Source organism: Pyxicephalus adspersus, chromosome 2 (assembly GCF_032062135.1).
Source record: "Pyxicephalus adspersus chromosome 2, UCB_Pads_2.0, whole genome shotgun sequence".
Lineage (NCBI taxonomy): Eukaryota > Metazoa > Chordata > Amphibia > Anura > Pyxicephalidae > Pyxicephalus > Pyxicephalus adspersus.
In genome coordinates, this window is record NC_092859.1 from 118,922,562 (window position 1) to 118,946,440 (window position 23,879).

At 36.5% G+C, this 23,879-nt stretch overlaps 1 protein-coding gene across 1 annotated transcript in view; it reads right to left on the minus strand.

The window, feature by feature from the left end:
• Window positions 1-23,487, minus strand: part of SEMA7A (semaphorin 7A (JohnMiltonHagen blood group)) — a 36,059-nt gene extending 12,572 nt beyond the window's left edge. Inside the window, exons 1-9 of the mRNA XM_072402147.1 lie at window positions 23,353-23,487; window positions 11,394-11,524; window positions 9,983-10,015; window positions 8,693-8,788; window positions 7,556-7,649; window positions 4,822-4,944; window positions 2,684-2,820; window positions 1,665-1,828; window positions 366-474 (exon numbers count right to left, since the gene is read on the minus strand). Of these exons, the coding sequence (XP_072258248.1) occupies window positions 366-474; window positions 1,665-1,828; window positions 2,684-2,820; window positions 4,822-4,944; window positions 7,556-7,649; window positions 8,693-8,788; window positions 9,983-10,015; window positions 11,394-11,524; window positions 23,353-23,452 (987 nt within the window). The 5' untranslated portion in view covers window positions 23,453-23,487. The remainder of the gene's footprint in view (window positions 1-365; window positions 475-1,664; window positions 1,829-2,683; window positions 2,821-4,821; window positions 4,945-7,555; window positions 7,650-8,692; window positions 8,789-9,982; window positions 10,016-11,393; window positions 11,525-23,352) is intronic.
• Window positions 23,488-23,879: the final 392 nt, after the last annotated feature.

Genomic DNA, 23,879 nt, shown 5'->3' on the forward strand with positions numbered 1-23,879 from the left:
TATCTGCAAGGAGTTTGTATGTTCTCCCTGTATTTGCAGGGGTTTCTCTGGGCACTGAGGTTTCCTCCCAAAAAACATGCAGTTAGCATGTTAGCTCCCACTCAAAACATTGGCCTTAGACTATAAAAATGATATATGACTATGGTAGGGATATCAGAGTGTGAGCCCCTTTAGGGACAGTTAGTTAAACGAGTTTGGACTTTGTAAAGCACTGCGTAAAAAGTCAGCACTGTATCAAAGTTATTATTGAACATTCACACCAAGGAATGTGGGCCAAGGAATGCTACATAAAAGCGTCAAGCAAATACAATGCAATATGTTTCTATAATAAGGAGGTAAACTAAGAATTATGGTTGAGGCATTACCTTCCCTGGGCGAATCCTTAGATCTTTTTTTGAAGACTCAAATAAGTTGGAGGTGTTGAAAACTATCTCAATGTCCTCAATTCTATAGGTGCAGACAGCACTGTGATTCCTAAACAGAAGTGGTATATATTTACATTGACAATGCAACTGTGGAAAAAACAATCTTGCAGCATGCAGCATTATGATTCCAAACAACAAAATAGATCTCAAAAAGGGAAACAGAAATGTTACAACATTGCTGTTTAGAGTTTCATATGGCCAAATATAAATCCCAGGACAGTGAAATTTTGCTTGTCCAACCACCTGTACTCAGATGTCAATGTCCAGTGTCCAGCCCAATGTTTCTCAACCAGGGTTCCTCCAGAGTTTGCTATTGAGCAATGAGCACTCAATTTAAATAACACCAATGATCTTTTTGACTATCTGTAAGGGTGACATTCTTACAAATGACCACCATGCGATCATATTGTGAGCTGCAAATATAGTAATTATAGTAGGGGTTCCCTGAAGACCCAAAAGGCCTCCTACATATTAGAAATGTCAGCAAAGTCTGGTCTAGCCAAGACCTACTACCATGCCTACTGTTATTTACATACTAGCTTTCGGAAGTGACTCTACTTTTTGTAGGCATGTCCTTCCTTACGATTTGATTTTTTCTAATTTTGTTTTTCTCAGGAAAAAAACCCCACCTCTCCAGTAAGGCTATGTACACATGCTAGATAATTGTTATATGAGGTAACCAATGGTACAAAACCAGTAGGTGTGGACCCTCAACATCATTTAGCAATCCACTTTGGCATATCACTAAACGGCCAACTGGGGATGACCACTGTCATTTCCCGAAGGAGATGACGCAGCAGAGTGCCTCCTGCTTATCCTCCCCCTTTCCCTCTTCATAGAAGTGAACAGAGCTGAGTTTACAGTTCTTGACCTTCTGTAAATGGAAGCAATCACAGCTGATTATTTCAATGACAGAAATTTGACATCTGTATATAGCTTAACAGTTTAAGTATTTATTTCCACTCCTTGTCTGACAAGACGCATACTATCACCATAACTATTCCATAATTCTTCACTTTTCTTTTCATTCCTCCCTAGATTATACATGAAATAGCTAGAGCTGACAGAAATGTGGTAAATGTGACAAAAGAGACTTCCTCTCCTTGCATTACTCACTACTACCTAGGAAATTACGCTAACAGATCATCTGTACTGACGTAACAAGCATGTAGTATATGACTATACGATCCATAGGTGGCTTATACATTGTACTGCAGTTGAGTTGTTTTTGGGTCTCACCATGCATTAGAGAAAAGCCCATAAACCAGATTCTGTGACTGTAAAAAGTAGATATCCTCCAGGAAATGATAGTACTGTCCCTCTTGATTACCACATATTAAACGTGATTTTAGAGCAGTACTAAACATATTGCGATCGTCTGGTTTCTCAGAACCCATCTCCTCCTGCAAAATAATAATATAGCAGTAACTGTAAATGTGAATACAATGAGAGAGAAAAGATGTTAAGAGATAAGAGATAAAATGTGATCTAGATAAAATGTCAAACTAAGCTAAATAAAGAAGAAATAAATTATGTGTGACGTCTGAACTTTTAGACAAAAACAAAAGTTCCTTTGTCATACATTTTCTGCCAAACTGTAGCCCCATTATATTGTGGTCCTGACCTAAAATGGAAAGTCCTTTAGCTGATTACCTCCGTTTTTCATTGTGTAGGGAAAAGCAGGGTCATCAGTTTACACAAAAGGGCAAGAAAAAAGCAATGTTATCAGACACAGAACACAGTCCATTATGTGCTACCATAAGAGCACGTCAGCCTGTGCAAATTGGTCACATAAGGCTCCAACCGCAACTAACACACCAGGAGAAGTATCCTTAGTATAAAGAAAGAGTGATAGTTCTTTTCTGCCTAATGAAATTTCAAAATTCAAGTCACATGAAAATAGAAAAATAGAATGCCTATGCATAAAATTGTTACATTTGTAAATTGAATCTATAGTCCTGTATATCTATCTTTTTGTGCAGAGAAAGAACAAGAGTTATGGCAACAATGTAGACCAGCAAATTGGGGATTTTAATTAGGTATAGTTACACTGAATTATGAATTAAGTAGAAGAACTTGAAAAATAAAGTAATTCACTTAAGGCTAGGACACACTGTCAAATGTTCACATTCAATCTGATTTCCTATCCAACAAAATGCTCTACAAGTACTCTACTGCAAATTCTAGTGCTATGCAGTTCAATCATGTTAATAATACCTATGGTTTCTTTTTCAACTCTTAGTCTTGAAAATTCTTACCTTACACATCCGAGCTATCATAGGCACTCTCTGGTCAGTGGTTCTACGTTCACTATTATCATCCATGAAAAATAGGTAAATCCTACTTTCTGTTTTCTGTTCTCCCTCCACTACCAGTGATTCCACAAATACAGGTTCTAATACAGAGCAAACATAGAAACATATCAACATGGATACAGGATTTGTAATAAAGGGGTATATGCTTTACTGTTTATCTGGTCTGATAACAGGGGAAGGAGTCTGCCTCATTTCAGGATTTATTTCTGTACTTATGGCCATCATCATCATCTGTATTATGAAACGCCTCCCAATCAATGTGACTGCATTTAGCTGGATTTGAGCAGACAGTATGTCTCTGAACACTCCAGAATTAATTCGGCTGCTTCTGTCCTGTGTCACATCATGGATAAACACTAGTGTCCCAGCGCCACTGGCAGCCATGCACGCCCAAGCCATCACACTGCCTCCGCCATGTTTTACAGATGATGTGCTATGCTTTGGATCATGAGCTGTTCCACGCCTTCTCCTTTTCTCCTGCTATCATTCTGGTAAAGGTTGATCTTGGTTTCATTTGTCCAAAGAATGTTTTTCCAGAACTGTGCTGGCTTTTTTAGATGTTTTTGAGCAAAGTCCAATCTAGCCTTTCTATTCTTGAGGCTTATGAGTGACTTGTACCTTGCAGTGCACCCTCTGTATTTACTTTCATCCAGTCTTCTCTTTATGGTAGACTTGGATATCGATACGACTACCTCCTAGAGAGTGTTGTTCACTTGGTTGGCTGTTGTGAAGGGGTTTCTTTTCACCATGAAAATGATTCTGCAATCATCCACCACTGTTGTCTTCCGTGGATGTCCAGGTCTTCTGGCGTTGCTGAGTTCATCAGTGCTTTGTTTCCTTCTCATGATGTACCAAACTGTAGATTTTGCCACTCCTAATATTGTAGCAATTTCTGGGGTGTTTTTTTTTCTGTTTTTGCTTGTTTCACCTGCATGGAGAGCTCCTTCGACCGTATGTTTTCTGATGTCAAAATCTTCTACATACAAGCACCCCCCCCCCCCTCTCAAATCAACTCCAAGCCTTTTATCTGCTTAATTGATAATGACATAAGGAAGGAATTGCCCACACCAGCCCATGAAATAGCCTTTGAGTAAATTGTACAATTACTTTTGAGTAGTGATTGTGTTAAAAAAGGCTTTAGTTCTGAAAGTCTGCAGTTCAACTGCATCTGAGTTGTTTCATTTAAAATTAATTGTGATAATGTACAGAACCAAAATTAGAAAAAAGTGCTCTCTGTCCAAATCTTTTTGGACCTAACTGTAGGGACTGTAGGTTTGTTTTTAAGTTGAATTTGTATGTGAGTCAGAACAGGTACATTAATTTATTAAATGCAATTAGGAAAATGTTTGTCTCAACATATTATTAGGAAGCGTGGTGTCAGTTTAAATGTTCTTTTGTTGAAGCCCAATTAGCGAAACACATCAATGTAGTCGAAGAAGTACTGTCAATTTTTTAATGTCAACATTTATGTGGTTACAAAATGCAGTAGTTTAGTTTTTGCTAATGTGCTTGGTTTTTTTTTTTTTTAATACTTTTTTTTTATATATTTTTGAAAGCATTAAATGATATAATGGTACCTAACAAATCAATAAATGGGGATGTGGTACCAAATGGTGTAAATCCCACCTGGAAATTAGATTAGCAAAATTATTAGATTATTGTATAAAGTTCCAATTAATTTATTTAAAGCTTTAGCCTTCTAGTAAATGAATGCAGATCTGAAGAATAGGATTGCTTAGTACATGATAACACCTGTAGTCCTTTTCCTATTGCGTGCTTATATTTTCCTTGTTAGTCCTAATCTGGCACATATATTAAGATACATACACTTTATTTGTTTTAAGAGTCAGAAGACGGGCAGGCAAGTTTGAAAAGATGGGTTTTAAAGTGCTCTATTAATTGAGCAGAATGTAGGAGCAAGCTGAATAAGACACATATTTATAGCTAATACAATTGGTTATTTGCCTTGCAATAAATGTGTTTGTATATATGTAAAAGCATAAAATAACTAAACATTTATTTCTCCATTTAATAGCTAGTTGCCCAGTCATCTCTTCTGTGGTATCTTAATGCATACTTACTTTTTAGGAGATTTCCGCCTGTGTAGCGCATTGGCTCTTTGCCATAAATTTTGCGTAATGTGGCTCTCCTTGTGCTTGCAGCATTGTTGGATTGCCTCGGAATTGTAGAGTACACTTCATTTCCTAAGATAGATAACCGTACAGTTAAATAGGAAAAAATAAGTCATGAAATGGGTGGAGCAGAGGGAACTACGCACTAGAGGACATTAAGGCCATAATATATGTAACAATAGCTACTGAACCAGAAATTAACATCCTGAGACAATAACAATTCAGTAGACTACTAGTACCTAAATAACAGATCTGTCTAACACTATGTACAGTCCTTTAACAGTACATTTTTTTTAACAAACTAACACAGGCAGATATTAAATTTAAATGTAATTTATCTGAACAAATTAGCAATGACATTTACATAATATATTATTTCTCATAATCTAACTTTATGAAAATGCATATTTATCAGCACTTTAAATCCATGAAATTGAGATCAGAAATCCCAAATGATGTACCATTTGTTAGAACTTAGTAGTATGCCGTTAGGAAACTGACTCATTTAAATTGTAGATTTCATGTGTCTTGTGTTTTCTAATTTGATTAAATCCAATTTTCCACTACGATTTTTACAGTACTTGCTTTAACCCTCCCTGAAACTTGTGTGTGGCAATTCTTCAGTTACAAGTTCATATGTTCGCCATGTCTTGGTGTCAGTGATGGGCATAGGTACAAATACACCATTTTTGACTTCCATTCATCTTCATATAAAACAAACTATTGTTTGGTTTAAAGATTGTATAATAAACAATTTCTGAGGCACATGATTAGATATATAAGGTATGTTGATTGTGATAGGAAATATGTAATTTGATGGTGGGTTATTGGATAATGTATATATAATGAGAAATTAATTTATGCTTTAGGATATAGGTGTTGATGTTTATGATTGATCTGGAGAATATGCACCGCCCCTTGGAATTAAATAATTATATTATAAAAACACTACATGGGCAGTAATTAAGATTTTGTACCTCCATAGGAATCAGCCTTAATTATACACTGAACTGTCAGCTCTGTTTAAGTGTGAATAATATGTGAAACCATGTGTGAAAAGTTCTCTAAACACATTGTATATGGAAGAATAATTGTTTATAAGTAAGTGCAGATGGGTTGTTGAAGCACATTGTGGGTGTTACTGGACTTAATATTGATAGTAAAAAACGATTTATTTTTTTTTGATTCAGCATTACTATAAAGGCTCTTTAAAATGTTCTTCTGATGAAGCCCAATTGGCGAGACACATCAGTCTCAATTTTTCACTGTCAATATTTATGTGGTTACAGAATGCAGTTGTTTAGTTGTTGTTAATTTTTGTTAATTGTTAATTTGCTTGGTTTATTTTTTTTTCAATACATTTTTTTTAAAGCATTCAATTCTATTATGGTACCTAAAAAATCAATAAATGGTGATGTGGTACCAAATTGTGTAAATCCCACCTGGAATTAAGATTAGCAAAATTCCAGGTTAGATTATTGTATGAAGCTCCAATCAACGTATTTAAAGCTATTAGGAAAAGGCTTGTTTAGCCTTCTAGTAAATAAAAGCAGATCTGAAGCATAGGAATGCTTAGTACATGACATGGTGAATAAACAAAGTAGAAGTTGCTGAATCTGCTACATACACAGTTTTCTTTCAGTAACTGCACAATCTTGCCACCTTAGCAAACACAACTATTTTATTTGCTGGTTTTGCACTAATGTATTGTACTAAGTAAGCAAACTTACACAATGTCCTGGGAAAAGTTTACCTAAAAGTGCTACTTAATGTTACCTAATGTTGTGTGTGTATGGGTGTATAGATAATAAAAAAAGATCAGTTTAATAAATCCTTTACTTCACATTCATTTATTTATATTTTTTTTTATAAATTTTTATATATTTTTTTAACTTTACTCCTGGACTAAACTGTTCAGTACAAATAATATAGAAGGGGAAATGTTATTCTAGTTATTAAAAAACTGTGACTTGCACCCCAGGCTGCAAAGTTATGAATACAATTCAAATTATTAACTGTTATAGATTGCATTAAATCAAAACAGACTAAAGGGAAAAGATGTGGCAGAAAAAGCTGATTGTAACAACCCTAAAGTTTTAATTGTATGCTAAAGCATGCTATATAAGTGCTAGAAAAGAAAAGCGTAAAAGGAAACTATAGTTTTACATTTTTTTTACAGTTTTTGTATATGAGTGTATGTGTCTTTCCAATTGTAAATCTTATCAGTGTTAAATTTTTATATATAGCTTGTATATACATGTATATATACACACATGTTTATTACATATGCACTATTATTAGTAATGCACATTGACTATGTTCTTCTGCTTCTCTCAGTACAGATCTATGGGTCAGTTCTAATCTGATTACAACTCCTACTTACTAGATAGTACTTAGCTGTCATTAGGCAGGGAAGCCAACCCATCTTCTAATATACAGAGATGACAACTACAAAAATCATTTTTAAATCTATATGTAAAATACAAATTTAACATATGAGTTATCAAGTTATTAAAAATATGAGATTCATCTCACTCATTATACCGAGTGAGATGATATTATTATATCTCATTACATTATATCCGAGTATTATTAATAATATTACCAAATGCCAAATAAAAACACTATAGTTTCCTTTTATTAAAGCTAAACTCAAGAAAAACAATGAACAGTATCTAGTCACCTGTATTTAAAATCTTGTAATTACACCCTGGGAAGGGAGGTGATAGTTGTTCTGCCCAACTCTGCCCGGTAACTTTTTCCCAATTTTCATCAACCTAAAAAACAGTTCAATGTTTAAATGTTTACAGAAAAATTACAAAATAGAAAACAAAATGTAGGCAGCCATATGGCCCCTGTAAGGCTTTATACTGGGTTCCTAAGTCTAAAAGAATAAAAGAGAAAAGATTAAATAAAATGTGAACATTTATAACATAAACAAAATATTTTAATTCTTCCAAAAAAATTTTTTATACCGGTAGTAGACATTCAGTTGCAAATGTAAAATTTGGCTTTGGACACATTTTAAGAATTATGTGATTTTAAGAACTGGTCTTCTGATTGATAATATTTCATATATCCCTGCTCCAGTAGAGTTAAATACAAGGAAATACAATGTTCATTATACTCATTTTGCAGTTGAGACACCACTACATAGCTTCCTTTGGTTTAGTACTAGGTCCAATGACTGAACTGATGCTAGACCCAAAGCAGAGACCCCCGCATTCGGCCTCAGCTGTCAAAGTAGTTCAGTGAAGCTGTAAAGGGAGCTCCTCTGACACCGATACCGGGGAGAAGGCAGCCAAGAAGGTCCTGCATGCACTCCTGGAAGTGTCACACAGCTGTTAGATATTCACTTCTGATAGCAAGATTTACAAAAAGCTATGTTTTAATGGTGTGATTTCATTCTGGTGACAATTTGGAAGATGTGGGAGTATAAGATCACCTGTTAGTTTCTTATATCTGTCAGAACTCTATTGTTGAAATCACTGCTTGTGAGTTCTAAGGTCTACACACCTCTTACGGACATTTTGAGGGCTTCCCGCTCTTCTTTTATTTTTTAAAAATGCAAAATATAGCAGGTGCTGCCACAACCAAAATTTGGTGGAAATATCCAAATCTCTCAGATGGACAGGAACATATTTAAGAGAATCTTACTGTCAATATGAATAAATTGTCTCTTCCACCAAGTTCCACCAATATCTAAAACATTATTTGTGTGAACTAACTATTTTAACAAACCCAATGATAACCATAACATTTAATGATGATAACCATACATTTTCATTGCATTTTTACAAGCCATGGTTGTAAAGCCTACCATTTTCCAACAGGAAGGGTTGTATGCATTAGTGCCACAGACCATAAGGTCTCCATCTAATCGTGTCATAAATGTTAGGAAATTCTTACAGTAGGGCTGCAAAGAGGAAGGAAAAAAGTATAATTTAATCTTTTACCATTAGTGATAACATTGATTCATGATACTGGAACTGTTTTAAACATTGTTATTTCTAACAACATAACTATTGTGAGCAATTTTAACTCCATCCAAGGGAAATGTATAATGGGGATGATTTGCTAAAGGGGCTCAGGCTGTGAATTATCATTCTGCAAGGGATAACTCCTTTAGAGAAGCAGAGAGTCAGTGAAACATGTGGACATTATATAACTGGGGCTAAAATTAGTAAATGTTTTATTTAAAAAATGTATTAGTATGTTGATGAGGTGGAAAGGAGGAACCAGAAAAGGCAAACTACAAGCAGAAGGAACTTTAGATTTCATATATGGTTGGGGCTTTAAGGAGAGCTGCTATAACAACGGGGGTACATTTAAAGGTTGGTGTTACAGGAAGGTGTAAAGAGTTGAAGCAGCAAGTACTGTGAAGACAGAAAGAAAGAAAAGGTGATCAAGTTGAACCAAAAAAATAAAATATACATATTCTGGAAAATCTGCAAAGAAAATGTTAGCCTAAAGAAAAAAGAAACTTAGGGTTAGAACTGAAGTTGCAGGGTGGGTAAAATGATGGTAAGGGTTAGTATAAAGTTATAATGAATTCCTTTGTCTGCCTACTGTAACCGTCTATTTTTCATGTATAAGGAGCACAGTATTCTGTGACAACTTATGTGACACGCAGTATGAAATGTTTGGTAAATTATTCAGACCCCAGGTAATGTAAACTGAGTAGGTTGCAACGGCCCAAATGTTCCGTGACCTCAGCTGACTTGCTGCTTGGAGTTATTTAATAATGTAGTATGTTTTTATGGAAAGATGCTCACCTGTAGCTCTCTGCAACCACACCTTATGAATATAAGATTTATTTATATTTAAACATGCAGAAATCTATATAAATAAGGCAAAAATAAGCTATATTGAGAAGGTGGCTGTTATTATACTGTAGAAAAAAAGGCAATTCTAAACTGGGGTGATTAATGGGCAACTTTTAATATGTAATTGTGTTTACACCAGAAGGCTAACTAATGACGAAGTGATAGATAACTAAATAATCATAAGAATTTAGTCAATGATACAATGCCAGTTGCAATCTCAATTTGAAAGATTTCTTGACTACAGAGCATTAGTTACATTGCCATTTGGCTACAACATCTCTTACCTTGCCTCTGCAGTTGCGATTCTCTGCATTCATCTGTGAAAAGAAATATTATTGTATGTAGAAATATCATAATATAGCTATTAGTACTATTATTTGTATGCTGTCCTTACCTATTGCCAATACTGTATATTGTGTTTGTTTAAAGTTGATCTAAACACAATCTTTAAATCTTTTATATGCTTTAACATATTATTGGGATCTTAAAACTAGTTTTCAATTTTTTTTTTGTGCAGCTTTAATTAAAATAATATCTAGCAATCGTTCCATGAATATCCTGGTTCAGGCATTTTGTGTTAGGCCATGACAGATCTACTTACTGTCCCTCTATTCCAAATGCTCTCATGGGTTGTCAGAGAAGACTATGTAGCTGTGCCAATGTTGATTAGTTATTAATCTTACACCATTGTCACCATCAGGAAACCTGTCCTGGGCAAAAAGCTGCAGTCAACTCCAGACATGCATATGAATATATAGGAATGTATTTTCCCAACAAATAAAGATAAGTATGGTTCATGATACACAGTGTTTGCCCACAAATATCATCCAGTGAAGGTTAGATCTACTTTACCTACCTGGAAAAATTACAAAATAATGAAGCAGGCCAGACCCACAAGAGCATAAAAAACTAAGGCTATGTACACACATGAGATAATTTTAGCTCAATATGAACAGTCAGGCTTGTCTTGGGTGAGAATCTGACCTTTACAGCAGTCAGCTGACATCGTTCATGGGTCCTTCCTAAAGGATCCATGAATGACCAAAGGAGAATGACCACTGTAAAAGTCAATATAGAAAAGCACAGTGGGGTGCCGAACGCACGTCCCCCCCCCCATAGAACAGAAACCGTGCTGTGTGTAAAACACTCATTCATTCAACTGTCAATCTTTACTGGAAATGATCATGAAACATTGTTTCCATCAATTTTATCTTGCAGGTGTGTATGCATCCTTAGGCAATGAATAGGGCTGAACAGAAATTGTATTTATTAGGTACTAATTCTCCAAACATGTATGCATTATAATTACTGACGAACTATGACTTGGTCTGTCTAGAGCAGCCTCTCAACCTATTTACCCCTGAGGAACTCTTGGAATAATTTTCAGGGAACTCCTTCTAAAGCCATTTTATTGGATGTTAGAAAGAAAAAAAGCCTTATAAATTGTTGGCTGGTGGAAAGACTGTCCCCTACAATGGAGGCTAGAACTTTAATTAGAACTATACACTTTTATTGACAACTGAAACACCATTAGAATCATGAAGCTGGTACTATCAACTATGTTGGCCCTAGAACTATGTAGGCATCATCAAGTGGAAGGTCAATCAGCCTAAGTTCAAGGAACCCCTTGCAACCTCAGGAAGAAACCTGGTTGAGAATGGTTGCTCTATAGTGCAATAACAAAGTGATACTTACTGAGTAATTCTTCATTGTTTCAAAATCATAGTGGTACAAAACTTCTTCTCCACCAATGTACAGAGATTTCGGTGTATCCAGGTAGAACATAGCATATGGTTGCTCTTCGGGCAGTGAAAATGACCAATGGCCTGTTTAAAGAAATGTTGGGTTTAAGGACATCATACAACCAATAAATGTTTGTGAAAATACAGAGAAGCACACAGTGACGAAAAGTGCATTTGCTTTCCTTGCTATGTTATGAATCTGTTTTTTAAATGTATGTAAATTTTTAATGAATCTGTAATAAAAAACAAAGCTTACAATTAAAAAATGGAGTGCAGACACAACAAACATTTTTATTTTTAGCAGCATATTAGTATGATGTACATCCAAATGATTTATTCAGTTTCAGTTTTAATACAATATGTCTTCAAATTTTCAATTTGAATTGTACTTGATTGTTTAGCGGCAATTGTGCATCAAATGATCCATGCTTTTACTATGGATGTAAAAGAAAAAAAAGAAATTTGGGGTAAAGGAAGGGATGAGGGGAGAGGGTTATCAAGAGAATGAGGGAAATCATTTCCTCCCAGCATCTATACTGTCCAAGATGATCAATATTGGAGAAGCAGGTGGTCATATTGCAGGTGATTGGAAGGAAACATTTATCAGTTATGTCCAAGATTGCATGTCAAGTAATTGGAAGCAGTATTCCACAGTATTAGTAAATTTCACCCTCATCGTACCACATCTTCCTAAATCTTTTGTTTATGTTATGTTAGCTGTGATTGTTGTGTGATCTTAGATCATAGAATTCCTAGATGGTTAGATTTGTACATTACATACATGAACCTATATTTACCTATTCAGGGCAAATATATACAGGTTCAGTCCATAAGCGATAACCTTCACAGCTCATAATGGTATGTATCTCTGTATCCCATAAACCCAACACATGTATGTATAGAGCAACATGTGGCTGTCTAACCATGCCTTGGAGGTCTTAATATCTGAACAGCCAAATGCCAGGTCCAAACACTATCAGATCAGAAAAAGGGGGCAGAAATCAGTCCCTAGCATTATGAATATCTGACCAGCCTCCATTCAATTTGTAGTAGCTAAAGGTAAAGTAAGGCAAAGTACAGGTTTACATTAAAATCAACAGAATATGTGGAACACCACAGCCATGTATTTATATTACAATGACACTAACGGATTGTGTTTATATCAAGACGACAATTTACCAGCTAACTAAACCAGCAATTGGATCGTCACATCAAAGCACAGAAAATCTTCAGCTGTACTTATCAGAACACAATTTAAAGAATGTCTAAACCCAAGAACAACAATGTAATATGTTGTGCAGCTGCATTCATTGTCTTTGTTGTAAGGTACATTTCAATGTACAATTAGGCTACGTACAGATGTGCAATAATTGTTGTTAGAAAATGAGCGAATAATGACAGATCGAGAATTATGCACAAATTTTTTGAACGATCGTATTTTGCACAATTCTGTACATGCTGTAACAATACGATTGTTCGAATATAATCCAAAATAGTGTACACATGCTACATATGATCTTTTGAATGATGCAGGAAGTGACATGTTAAGGAGAAAGTATACTGCAGAACCATCCACGATCACTGAACAATCGTACACAGAATAAATATCAAACGCTCGTCGCCAAATCAGATCTGCCAGGATGGTCGTTCGTTTCCAGAGACATTCCCCGTTCATCGGCTTTGTTGGCCAGTCGTTGTGCACTTTTTTGTTAACGATTATCGGACAATCGGTCGTTAATTCATTTCCAATGATAATTATTGCACCTGTGTACACAGCCTTAAGCCTGTTGATTCTATCAGTAATTTACTATCCTATAACTTCCTGTGAACTGATATTGCAACAATGTTATCAGCCTTTTATAATTCTGTTCTTTGTACTAAAAAATCCCTTCCCTATACTTGATTGAAACTCCATAGATATAGTACAATGAAAGAGCAGGGTCTCCCCAGGACATGAAGGTCCCCTGTGATTTCCCCTCCCTTCATATTCTGCCAAACATCCATAATTTAGAACAGAAAGCCTCCAGGCTTGATTAAAAGGCTGTTGCTTCTACAAAGGCCTATTGAGTTATTCAATGCATTGTTTATTAAAATAACTTAAACTACATTGTTTATTACAATTAACTGATAGCAATAGGCTGCAAATGGAAGGAGTGAACCAAAAATCAGACATGCAGAATTTTTCTGATGCAGCACACTACAACAACTACTACTACACTATACTACACTACTACTGATATTGTATCACTGTGAATTTCTTAAACACACGTGCGTCAGAACTACATTACATTAGTTTGTTGGGGTACCATTCAACATGCGCTGCAATACAATGAATTAGCATGCATGGACTGATGTACGTGTTACCACAGACCTTATCACAAATGTGTTTTCAGCTCTTCAACTCTTTGCATCTGACATATTGGTGTCCTCACTCACTAGGTTCAGGGACAGAAGCCCAATGTTTGCACAGATGGCAACCAAACACCCAGGTGAAGCTCTGCACAGAAAAACATTAGAATCCCCCACAAGGTACAAAACATTACACAATACCAAACAATAATTCTAAAGACAAAGAATATTTACTGTACTTTTTAAATTAACACACTCCAGGCTACACGCAGTGTAGGAAACTGCTGACAGACGTTCGCTGCCAGGAGATACTGAAATGCAATGGAAAGCATATTAGCCAGGTAACTATCAATTAGGAAGGGCAGTGATGACACCTCTGGCACAGCTGGGTATATTTCAGGGCTGAATGGGCAGAAATTCAATTTGTTGACAGGTAAATCAGATAGTATTTCTTACAGACTTTACCTGAATCAATCCAAATAATAATTATGCATTTCTGTTCTTCATAAACTGAACAAGGCTGATATTCACGCAACATTTCTTGACCTGGGTACGCTGACCGTTAGCATTGCCTGTAACTATGTAGGGAACACAGTCTGTTATTAGGAAGCCTAGGTTTGAGTTATTGGGAATTAATAAAGTGCATTTATAAAAAACTGTTATGTAATGTATGCTATGTGACTTCTAGTGCAAGTACATGAAGGATAATTTGCACAGCAAGGCTGTCTTTGAGTCTGTTGGCTTTAATCCAGGTGTGTTGCCTTTAATCCAGGTGCACAGTATGAAGCATTCCCAATGGCTTACCACCACTTTATTCACTTCCAATGTAAACAGCATCTTAGGCCTCAATTGTTAAAGTGTACCTCAACTCAGGAGGGACTTTGTAAACAAAAGGTTCATAAGTTCTTCTCTAAAGCAGAAGCATACACATAGTCCTTATTTGTTTCCACTGATTCTCATTCCTGAGATATTCTTTTTTCCAGCTTGTCAAATACAGTTTTCTGAACTGACAAGGCAAAGTGACTGTAAGGCACTGGTCCACCATCAGTTCTTACCAAACATGGATTCCCAAATCTAACTCCACACTCTAAGCAAACCCCTGCTCATCATCAAATGGCTAGTTCTGCTGTCCCAACAAGCTGTTGCCCCCAGGACTCCAGTTGATAAGGAATGGTGCATGGGAACAAAGATCAGGAAAGGGAGTACAATGGAGGCACATAGGTCCAGGCTCAGCAACCGGGCATCTACAGGTATAACTCAGTACAAAGGAATCCAGCAACAAACATGTCCAGGAAACAGAGCCAGGGGTCTTACACAAGTAGTCAGGGGTCACAGGCAAATATTGATCCAGGCATTAAAGTTGGCCACACATAATCCAGCAGTTATTACACCAATACCAGGTGAGACAAACCTAACACTACAACGGGCAGGTAGTGACTGAGGCCTGAGAAGGACAGGAGTACCAGGCAGTAGTAGGACAGGATTGTAACCAGGAACTACTTTACACATTGGCTACAGCACATACTCTCCAATCACCTCCAACTGTGCACAACCTCAATATGTAAACCGGGGAGAAGGACTGCATACAACTAAAGGGAGACAAGGAATGCTGAAGTTGCTGACCAGAGGATGGACAACTAGTTACCTAATACCAATCGCTGCTGCATGCAACACCACCAAAGGGAATACACAGGGTGTGCCAGACCATGGTGATGCACAGCACAGGATCGCCATCCGGATAGGCATCTTTTAAACACTGACTCTATGCACAGCTCCCGTCAATCTTTCCCTCTTACAGCCCTTAGTGGCTGGGATTACTGTGCGTGTGGGAAGTCTTATTGTCATGATAAAGAGAACATAGCCATGCCCTCTCCACATATGCAGTGTTCCTTGCGGCGGTGAATCCATTGGTGGATGCTCTAGGGTGAATAGGAAAGCAACAGGTGTTTTTTTCAGGTTTGCTTTCACCAACCAATAGGAATGCAGCCCATTTTGTACCTTAACAATGGCCCACAGGTAAAATTCCCATTGGGTTCACAGACAGCTTTATTCTGAGAGAAAAACATCAGAACCTCAGTAGGTTTTGGATATTACAAATCCAGAATGGAGGGAGAATTAAAATAAGGAAATTATAGCAAACTATATACAGGTATATATTTCAACAGTGTATTTAGCAGTTTGCTACTTAATTAGTGGTTTCGGGACCTTAAAAGAGGTAGTGTAGTAAATACTGTAATGAGGAAGGGGCTTTTCAGGTAATTACCAGGGGAAAACCATTGCAAAGCATTTATATCAGAGTATGTGTAACCCAGTATCAGTATTTGTAACCGTGTATTTGTAACCCACATATCTGCACGCTTGGCTAACCATCTGAGACAGTTTTGCATAGTGCTGCAATAGTTTTAGCAACATATTTTTACTTCCAATTCACACACAAAACATGGTCAGGGTCAGTTATTTTTAATTATGACAGAGCTACTTATAAGAAGAAGATGAACAAATTTACAGGCAGGCTGCCATTTCATATTAAATTTGTCTCATATCTATCTGCTTCAGTTTTGCACTGTTGTGCTGGTTTTCATAGCAAACCTTGACAAAGCCAAGTACCATGCACATTATGAGCTCTTATTCTGTAAAAGTACAACACAGTCCAGTTTATAGGCTCTGCAGTACATTGGCAATTTTTCAATGGAATCCCAGCAAGCATAAATGAACCAAAGAAGTGGATTTGCCCATTCAAGGCACTGTAACACATTACTGTACAGAAAAATGGAACTGGTACTTTTTTGTGGCTTGTGGACACACATTTCAGGAAAATGAATTGGTCTGCTCAATATGATGCATGCCAGAGCACCCAAAATGTGTACATGGGTCCTTATTGTGCGGGTTTTATAGAACAAGGGATAACGAAAGAACTCCAGGTACCAGAGCTTACAAAAACCAAACCAAATCTCTCACACTTGTGCCTTGGTCCACCCATCTGGCTCACCTTAGTTCTTATTGACAACAAAATGTGACAGATGATACTACTAGGCAAATTTATAGCCAAGGTAGATGATATTTACTGAACAATAAATCCTGATTTACCACCATGACACCACTTTACCAGCTTTGCTAATGCTACAAGTTTGCTTTAAAAGAGAAGTGCAGATTTATAATACACCACAATACACTAACCATCACATATTGTGCATATTTATGTTTTTATGTTACATAACAACTATTATGCAGCTGCACCCTGTTTTGAGCCCAGTATCATCGGCATCTGTTCCTGAATTTGTAAATACAGCGATTTTAATCCTTGTGCCAGTATGGCAATACTTGTGTTTCTTATTGTGTCAGTATGGTATTGGTTGGGTCTCTTCAGAGATTTCTGGTAGTGTCAGTACAGTACTTATGCTGTCTGTGCTCCTGGCTGTGAAGAGTATTTTACTTTGGTTTTCTTTCACTTTTTATAAGTATGATTGTGATCTAAACTAAAAGCTGAAGGTTTATCTTCTACTATTATTTTATTCCATGGTTCCTCCAATCACTTCTCTTCAAACTGGTAATGAAATGATTTCCTAAAATCTCAGTTTTTATTACTTACCTGATTTTAGAGCCAGAGGCATCAACACTGAGCCTACACAATGCTGGCAGACCATAGCTGATAAGGGGCTGGCAGAGTGATGTACACAACTTCCTTAAAACAGGAATATAAATGGGGTACCTGGCCAACAGATGAAAAATGATAAAACTCTTTCTGGCCCTATTGCTCCCAGCTTGGTGGCAGGAACTGGTTATCTCTGACATTAAATACATTTTAACCGTAACCTAATATGAGATGCAGTGTGACATTTAGTTATTGTATTTATCTGAAATCTGTCCTTAATTATAATTTAAGTCACAAACCAGCCACTGCAACAGGCCCCACCTAAATGAGAACAGCACAACATTCTTGTATAGCAATTAAAACTTGTATGAGAAGGTGCTTGAAAGGACCACGCAGTTTGTGCCGTGGAAAGATCTAAGTGTATAGCAATACTAACATTGCTGTACCTGAATGAGTACACACCTTGGTCACGTGTCAGTGAAGGAAAATCTTCCTAATGAACACCAGGGAAGCAGTTAAAACTTGCAGAAGTTTTAATTTTTCCCCATTCTATCTAAACTGAAATCTTTCTTTTGGTTGGATGAACCACAAGGCTCTTTCTGATATGTTGAGAAGAAGATATTGTTATCTAAGGCAATTTTAGAAACATTGGAGTCTATCACTGGGCAAAATTCGGAATTGGTGCATTTCTCCCACCCCCCTCTATTCCATCCCAAGGATTCAAACCAAGTTTTATCTCCAGATATATTTACCTAAATCTGCCATTTTGGTCCTTTGATATTGCCACTTCCATGCCAAGGGATCTACTGATCCTTCACTGCAATGGCATTCTTATTAGGAGGTCTCTGCCCATCTCTTGTTAAAGACATCCCCACCTCCTAGATTGTAAGCTCTTTGGGGCGGGGTTCTCTTCTCCTCCTGTGTCACTGTCTGTAACTGTCTGTCATTTGCAATCCCTATTTAATGTACAGCGCTGCGTAATATGTTAGCTCTATATAAATCCTGTTTATTAATATTATTATTATTATTATTATTATTAATAATAATAAGAGACATTAAAACATCTGGTGCATCCAGAAAAATATCTCCCTGTAGACATACAACAGGAAGTGTCCATGTCAGGCAGAAAATGACATGGACCCGTGAGTAGGAAGTAGGGAACTTCCGATAGTTCCACAAAATTTCGGCGAACCGAATCCGCAAAACCATCGGAAGATGGAGAAAAGTATAACAGGAGGATTTAGAGGGGATTCACAGGATTCCCACAGCCACATTCATTGAGAAGATCCCCCTATTGGCTGGGGAAAGCTTTCCTCAGCCAATGAGAGAGCTCTAGAGGTTTTGAATTGGGAGACCTGTCCCCATTTAACCTCTAGTGCTGGTGATCACACACTAAGCTGATCAATGAATCCAGTGCTATTAAAAATTACTATTCCATTTTGCTCTCAGATATTTTGTATTTTACATTATTTTTCATATTATTTACTTCATTTTTATCTCCGTGAAAACACAGGGATGTTTTGTTCACTGTTTTTTTTTTCACTGTTTTTTTTACATCAAAAAGCAGAACAAGAAATAGGGAAATAGGACCATGAAATTTATCATCCCCACAGATCAGTCACAGTTCCTGCATTGTCTACACGGTTTAGTGTGGGTAGCATAGTTTTAACACATGAGTTTTAAAAGAGGTAAAACATGATTGTGGCCCCATAGACCCACAAACGTGTCTGGTAGATGGGAGGAGTAGTGGAGTCAGGTTTGACTCCTGCAGGAAAAAGCTGAGATTTACACAAAATGTATCTGTTATCAATCTATTCTGTTTACAGAGCATGACCTCTGATTAATCTTACCCCATATGCTTGTTTGACATTTCTGAATCTGTAATACAAATTACAAAATGCCTGGTGTAACAACAGTAAATGTTATGTAAACAATAAGCCAGGAAAAAGCATATCAGCCAACCTCTGCATTCATAACATAAAATTCCCATCATCGGGTAAGTGTATACTTTGAAAATGTCTGTGCCATTGGCAAATGATGTGCTACCAAAATGTAGGGTATGCACATGAGGGCAGTGTAGTTACATCCCCTGGACCAGCCACATTTGTAGGGCAAGACAAACACATTTAGGGTTGCTCATAGAAAATAATTGGTTCCCAAAACACAAGATTCTATATAATAGAAGGAACCTCATATATTCTTTGGGTATGTATAGCAAGACTGCCCCTAATAATTGTATGAAGGAAAGAGAAACTCAAAATGAGTTTGAGGAAAATGTTTTGAGGTCCCCAGCATGGTATGAAATTATAATTTTACTTGATATTGATCAACAAAAATAACATCCAATATAACGTTACATCTTAGAACTCATGATACAATATAGGTTTTTGTTGTGAGTCTATAAGTAGAATAGTTGATGACACGTTTCACACATATAGACTTCCTCAGGGGAGTTTACAAAAGCAAATAAGTATAAGCTCATGTAGAAGTGTAGAAATCATGTAGAAGCTCACATTGGCAATACTTTGTAGATATCAAAGTTATCCAGAAGTATCCAGCTATAGCAATTGGTGCTTGATATATATAGCAATCCAGCTATTGATATCACTGTATGGTTTTAAAGGTGAACAGGGTTCACAGTCCTGATTTTAGGAGAACTGTCCCCCAAGTTTGATGTTGCAGCATGGTCCTGGTCATTATTGTTGCTTTTAGCGCTTAGTTAAGTTTTTATTATGTGTCTCCTTTTGTAAACTCCCCTGAAGAAGCCTATATGAGCAAAACGAGTCGGGAACAAGACTTTCAGCTGTTCTACTTATAGACTCACAATAAAAACCTGTACTGTATCACGGGCCTTAGGATGTAATGTTAAATAGGATGTTCTTTTTGTTGCTGAATATGAAGTAAAATCATCATGGTATACCATACTGTGGCCCACACTTAAAGCAATAATAAGGGAAGAGGACCGAAGACGAAAAACGAGTGGCTTACAAGAGCTAGGAAATGTGCGTCAGACATCCTGCTGACTATGGACCAGGTTGCAAAATTTAATACAATGGAGATAATAATAGAAAATGTTTTGAATGACATAGCAGAACATGTATACCAATATGCACACATAATATATAGTACACACACATCCAAGGTATTAGGTCTTCATGGAGTTGATGTTAATGGGCTATGACTGTCATACAGGGCGATTCCGGGAAGCATTGATCTCACAGGTTTTAAGATAAACCTGCCATCTGCCAGTCCTGGCTAATATCCTTATAATGTACACACACTGAATTCATTTATACCCATGTGTTTATTGTTGTTTGTTTTTTGCTATAACATTTCTGGGGAATGTATATATTAAAGTATAAATATATACATAAATAAAAGTAAAGAGGAAATGTTAGGTATAAATATTTAATGTTGAATTGTAACCAGCAGGTGGATCTGGTTTAGTTGGGATTTAAATAGCTGCTTTGCTGTGTTGTGAGAACTAATATCAGGACCTCTGGTGATACAGAGGACTTTCCTATTACACAGACAGCCGAGCATGCATAATACCCACACAGAGTGCAAAGAAAAACCCCGCATCGATCCTAAAATAAAGATTTTGAACTTAAAAAAGAAGAAAAAATTATATGAAAAAAATAAAAAAGGTTAAACAAATAAAACAATAAAAACAACTATGATGTTCTTTTATTAGCGATAACTATATCAGTCTTTTTCTTCCAAGAAGCAATTTGGTAGGCTATGAAACATCTCCAATTAAAAAAATCTATTTGATTGTGACTAACTACTGCTAAATAATGTAATAATGTAATATTGACAAAACCTTTCTACATCTAAATCTTCGAAAATTCACAAAGTAAAGGTTCCTCATATACAGACTTCCCCTGCATTTTCAGTAACTAGAACATGACCTTTATATTAAAGTATGGTTTCTAGCCACAGACCTATTGCTTTGTTAAACTGGGACCCTAAAATATTTACCAGAATACTGATTACTGGTTTAGGTAGGTTTTTGCCTGCAATTGTACACAAATATCAAATAGGGTTGATTTGATGTTGCCAGGCTGGTGATAACACTAGAAGGACAATAGATATAGTGGGCACACTAAATAAAATGGACCAGTGGGCACTATTATGGAGTTTGGACGTTCGATCACCTTAGCTGGTCCTTTATGTTTCGTACATTGTCAGCTATCAGCATTCGGGGACCCTTCTATAATGCCATCTAGGTGTTATATACCGTCCATACCGCTGAGGGAAAACTTTCACATGTCAATTCTCCCTTAATCTGGATACAAAATGGCACGCGTCAGGGATGCCCATTGTTCCCTTTGCTAACAGCCCTTTGTATTGAGCCTCTTGCACGGGTCATTAGACAACATCCTGACATTCAGGGGGTAACTATTCGTACCAAAGAGTTTAAAAAACATTCTTTTAACCCTAACCAATCCACTCATCACACTGCGGGCCCTTTACATCGTGCTTTATGATTACTTTTATAGCCTTGCAGGTTATAAAATCAATTCTACTAAAGCAGAGACACTGCCAACTACCTTCCCACTGTGGACATACTGAGGTTGCAGGATAGTTTCCCATATTGATGGAAACAGGATGCCATTAAATAATTATTGTACAAATGGAAGGCACGCCTCCTCTCCTTTTTTTGAGCACATAGCGGCAGTGAAAATGACGATTCTCCCGAAGCTTCTTTACCTCTATGAAACATTGCCAGTGACTGTTCCTCACTCCACCCTTCAGCCCTGGCAGACTGATGTCCTGAATTTCATTTGGGGGTATAAACATCATAGGCTCGCTCAATCGGTTCTGTGCTTACCGTCCAGAACAAATTTGAGCTCCCCTCTATAGCACTATTCAGTTATTTCCAGATTCGCCACCGTGCCCAGTCCCTAACTAGAAATCTGGTCTTTTCAGCTCCCACTCTCTTTTTAAAGGGTAGAGGGCCTTTCTAGAAGGGGTCTCATCTCTGAAATTTATCAAACTTTAAATACAGAACCTACAATGCCCTTTGTTAAGCACCCTTATATGTGTAAGTGGAAGGCGATATCCGATTGAATTGTGAAATACATCGAATTGTGGACCAATACAAAGAGAATGCATACAAAATCATTATGCACTGGTACCTCATCACCCATACCCAGATAAGCTGCACAATTTTCAGTGCAAGTAGCAATTTATGCTGGCGTTGTGGTTACCACGTAGGCATATGATATGGGCATGTCCAGACATTGCATGGTACTGGGTGGAGGGTATGTCAAGTAATCTCATGTCAATCAGAAACGAGTGTTAAATTAGATAAGGTAACTCATCTACTTAATGTACCGGGACTCCAGCACATATTCATGTATGTAAATGGTCAATGTATTTTTCCTATCTTATTATCAGTTTTTGCCTGTTTTATTAAAAATATTTTAATAAAATATACATTTAAAATAAATGTCATGTGTGCAAAGGTTTTACAATAGCAAAAGCAGGAACCTAAACACATGTCAACAGCTTTCAGTAATAATGATTTTCTTTTATATGTAAAATGTTTCTTAAACATGTGAAATGTTGGGTATGAAGCTAACACATCAGGATAAGAGTTCAATGAAATGTAAAAATATAAGGCACAAGCTGAAATAAAGATTCTTATGTGCTTTATGAATTTGATCTATATGTCATATTTAATTTCAAATGAGTAAAGTGTAATAATATATGTGATATAGATGTTGTTAATGTATGTAATAAGGTACAGGTGCTGGGTGTGTTAGAATATTAGCACAGTGCATATAAATCATAATACTATACACGTGTCAGACCTGATATAAGGTAGCAAGCTTATATACATTGTAATACTAGAATACACCTAATAAAAAGGTCAGAAAAGTAATAGTAAAATCTTCTCTTTAAACAATCCAATGCTGAGCTGAACTCATGGTAACTTTCACATAAATGACAAAACATCTCTTACCTGGATTAAGCAGCGTCAATCTCGGTATCATCCTGATATTTTCATCAGTATAAGAAGGATAAAAGTACAGCACCAGGCAAAGAAATGAATACATGTTCATTGTGATGTATGTCACAGAGTGAATGCAATGTCTAACATAACAAGTGCAAGTGCAGGAAGGGCTCCAAAAAAAAGCAGAAGCAAGATGTGCTACCACAGTGCCACTAACAGGCAACATAGGGAACTGCAGGTTTACCAGCATAGAGACAGCAAGAATTTTTTTAACCCCACTAGCATTCTAATTCTGTCAGTTTTTTGATGCAAAGTTATCCTATTTTTTTTGCATTGAAATTTTTGTTTATATTGTGGACCTGTAATTCTTAGGATTAACTCCCGAGTATAATAACTATATTTATTTAAATATAATATAATCATAAATTATATTATAATACATAATTATAAAAAATAATGAAATAATAGACCACAACAGTGTAATTTATCAAAAAAAATATTTTATCAAAAATTTCTCACTGAAATTTTCCAAACAA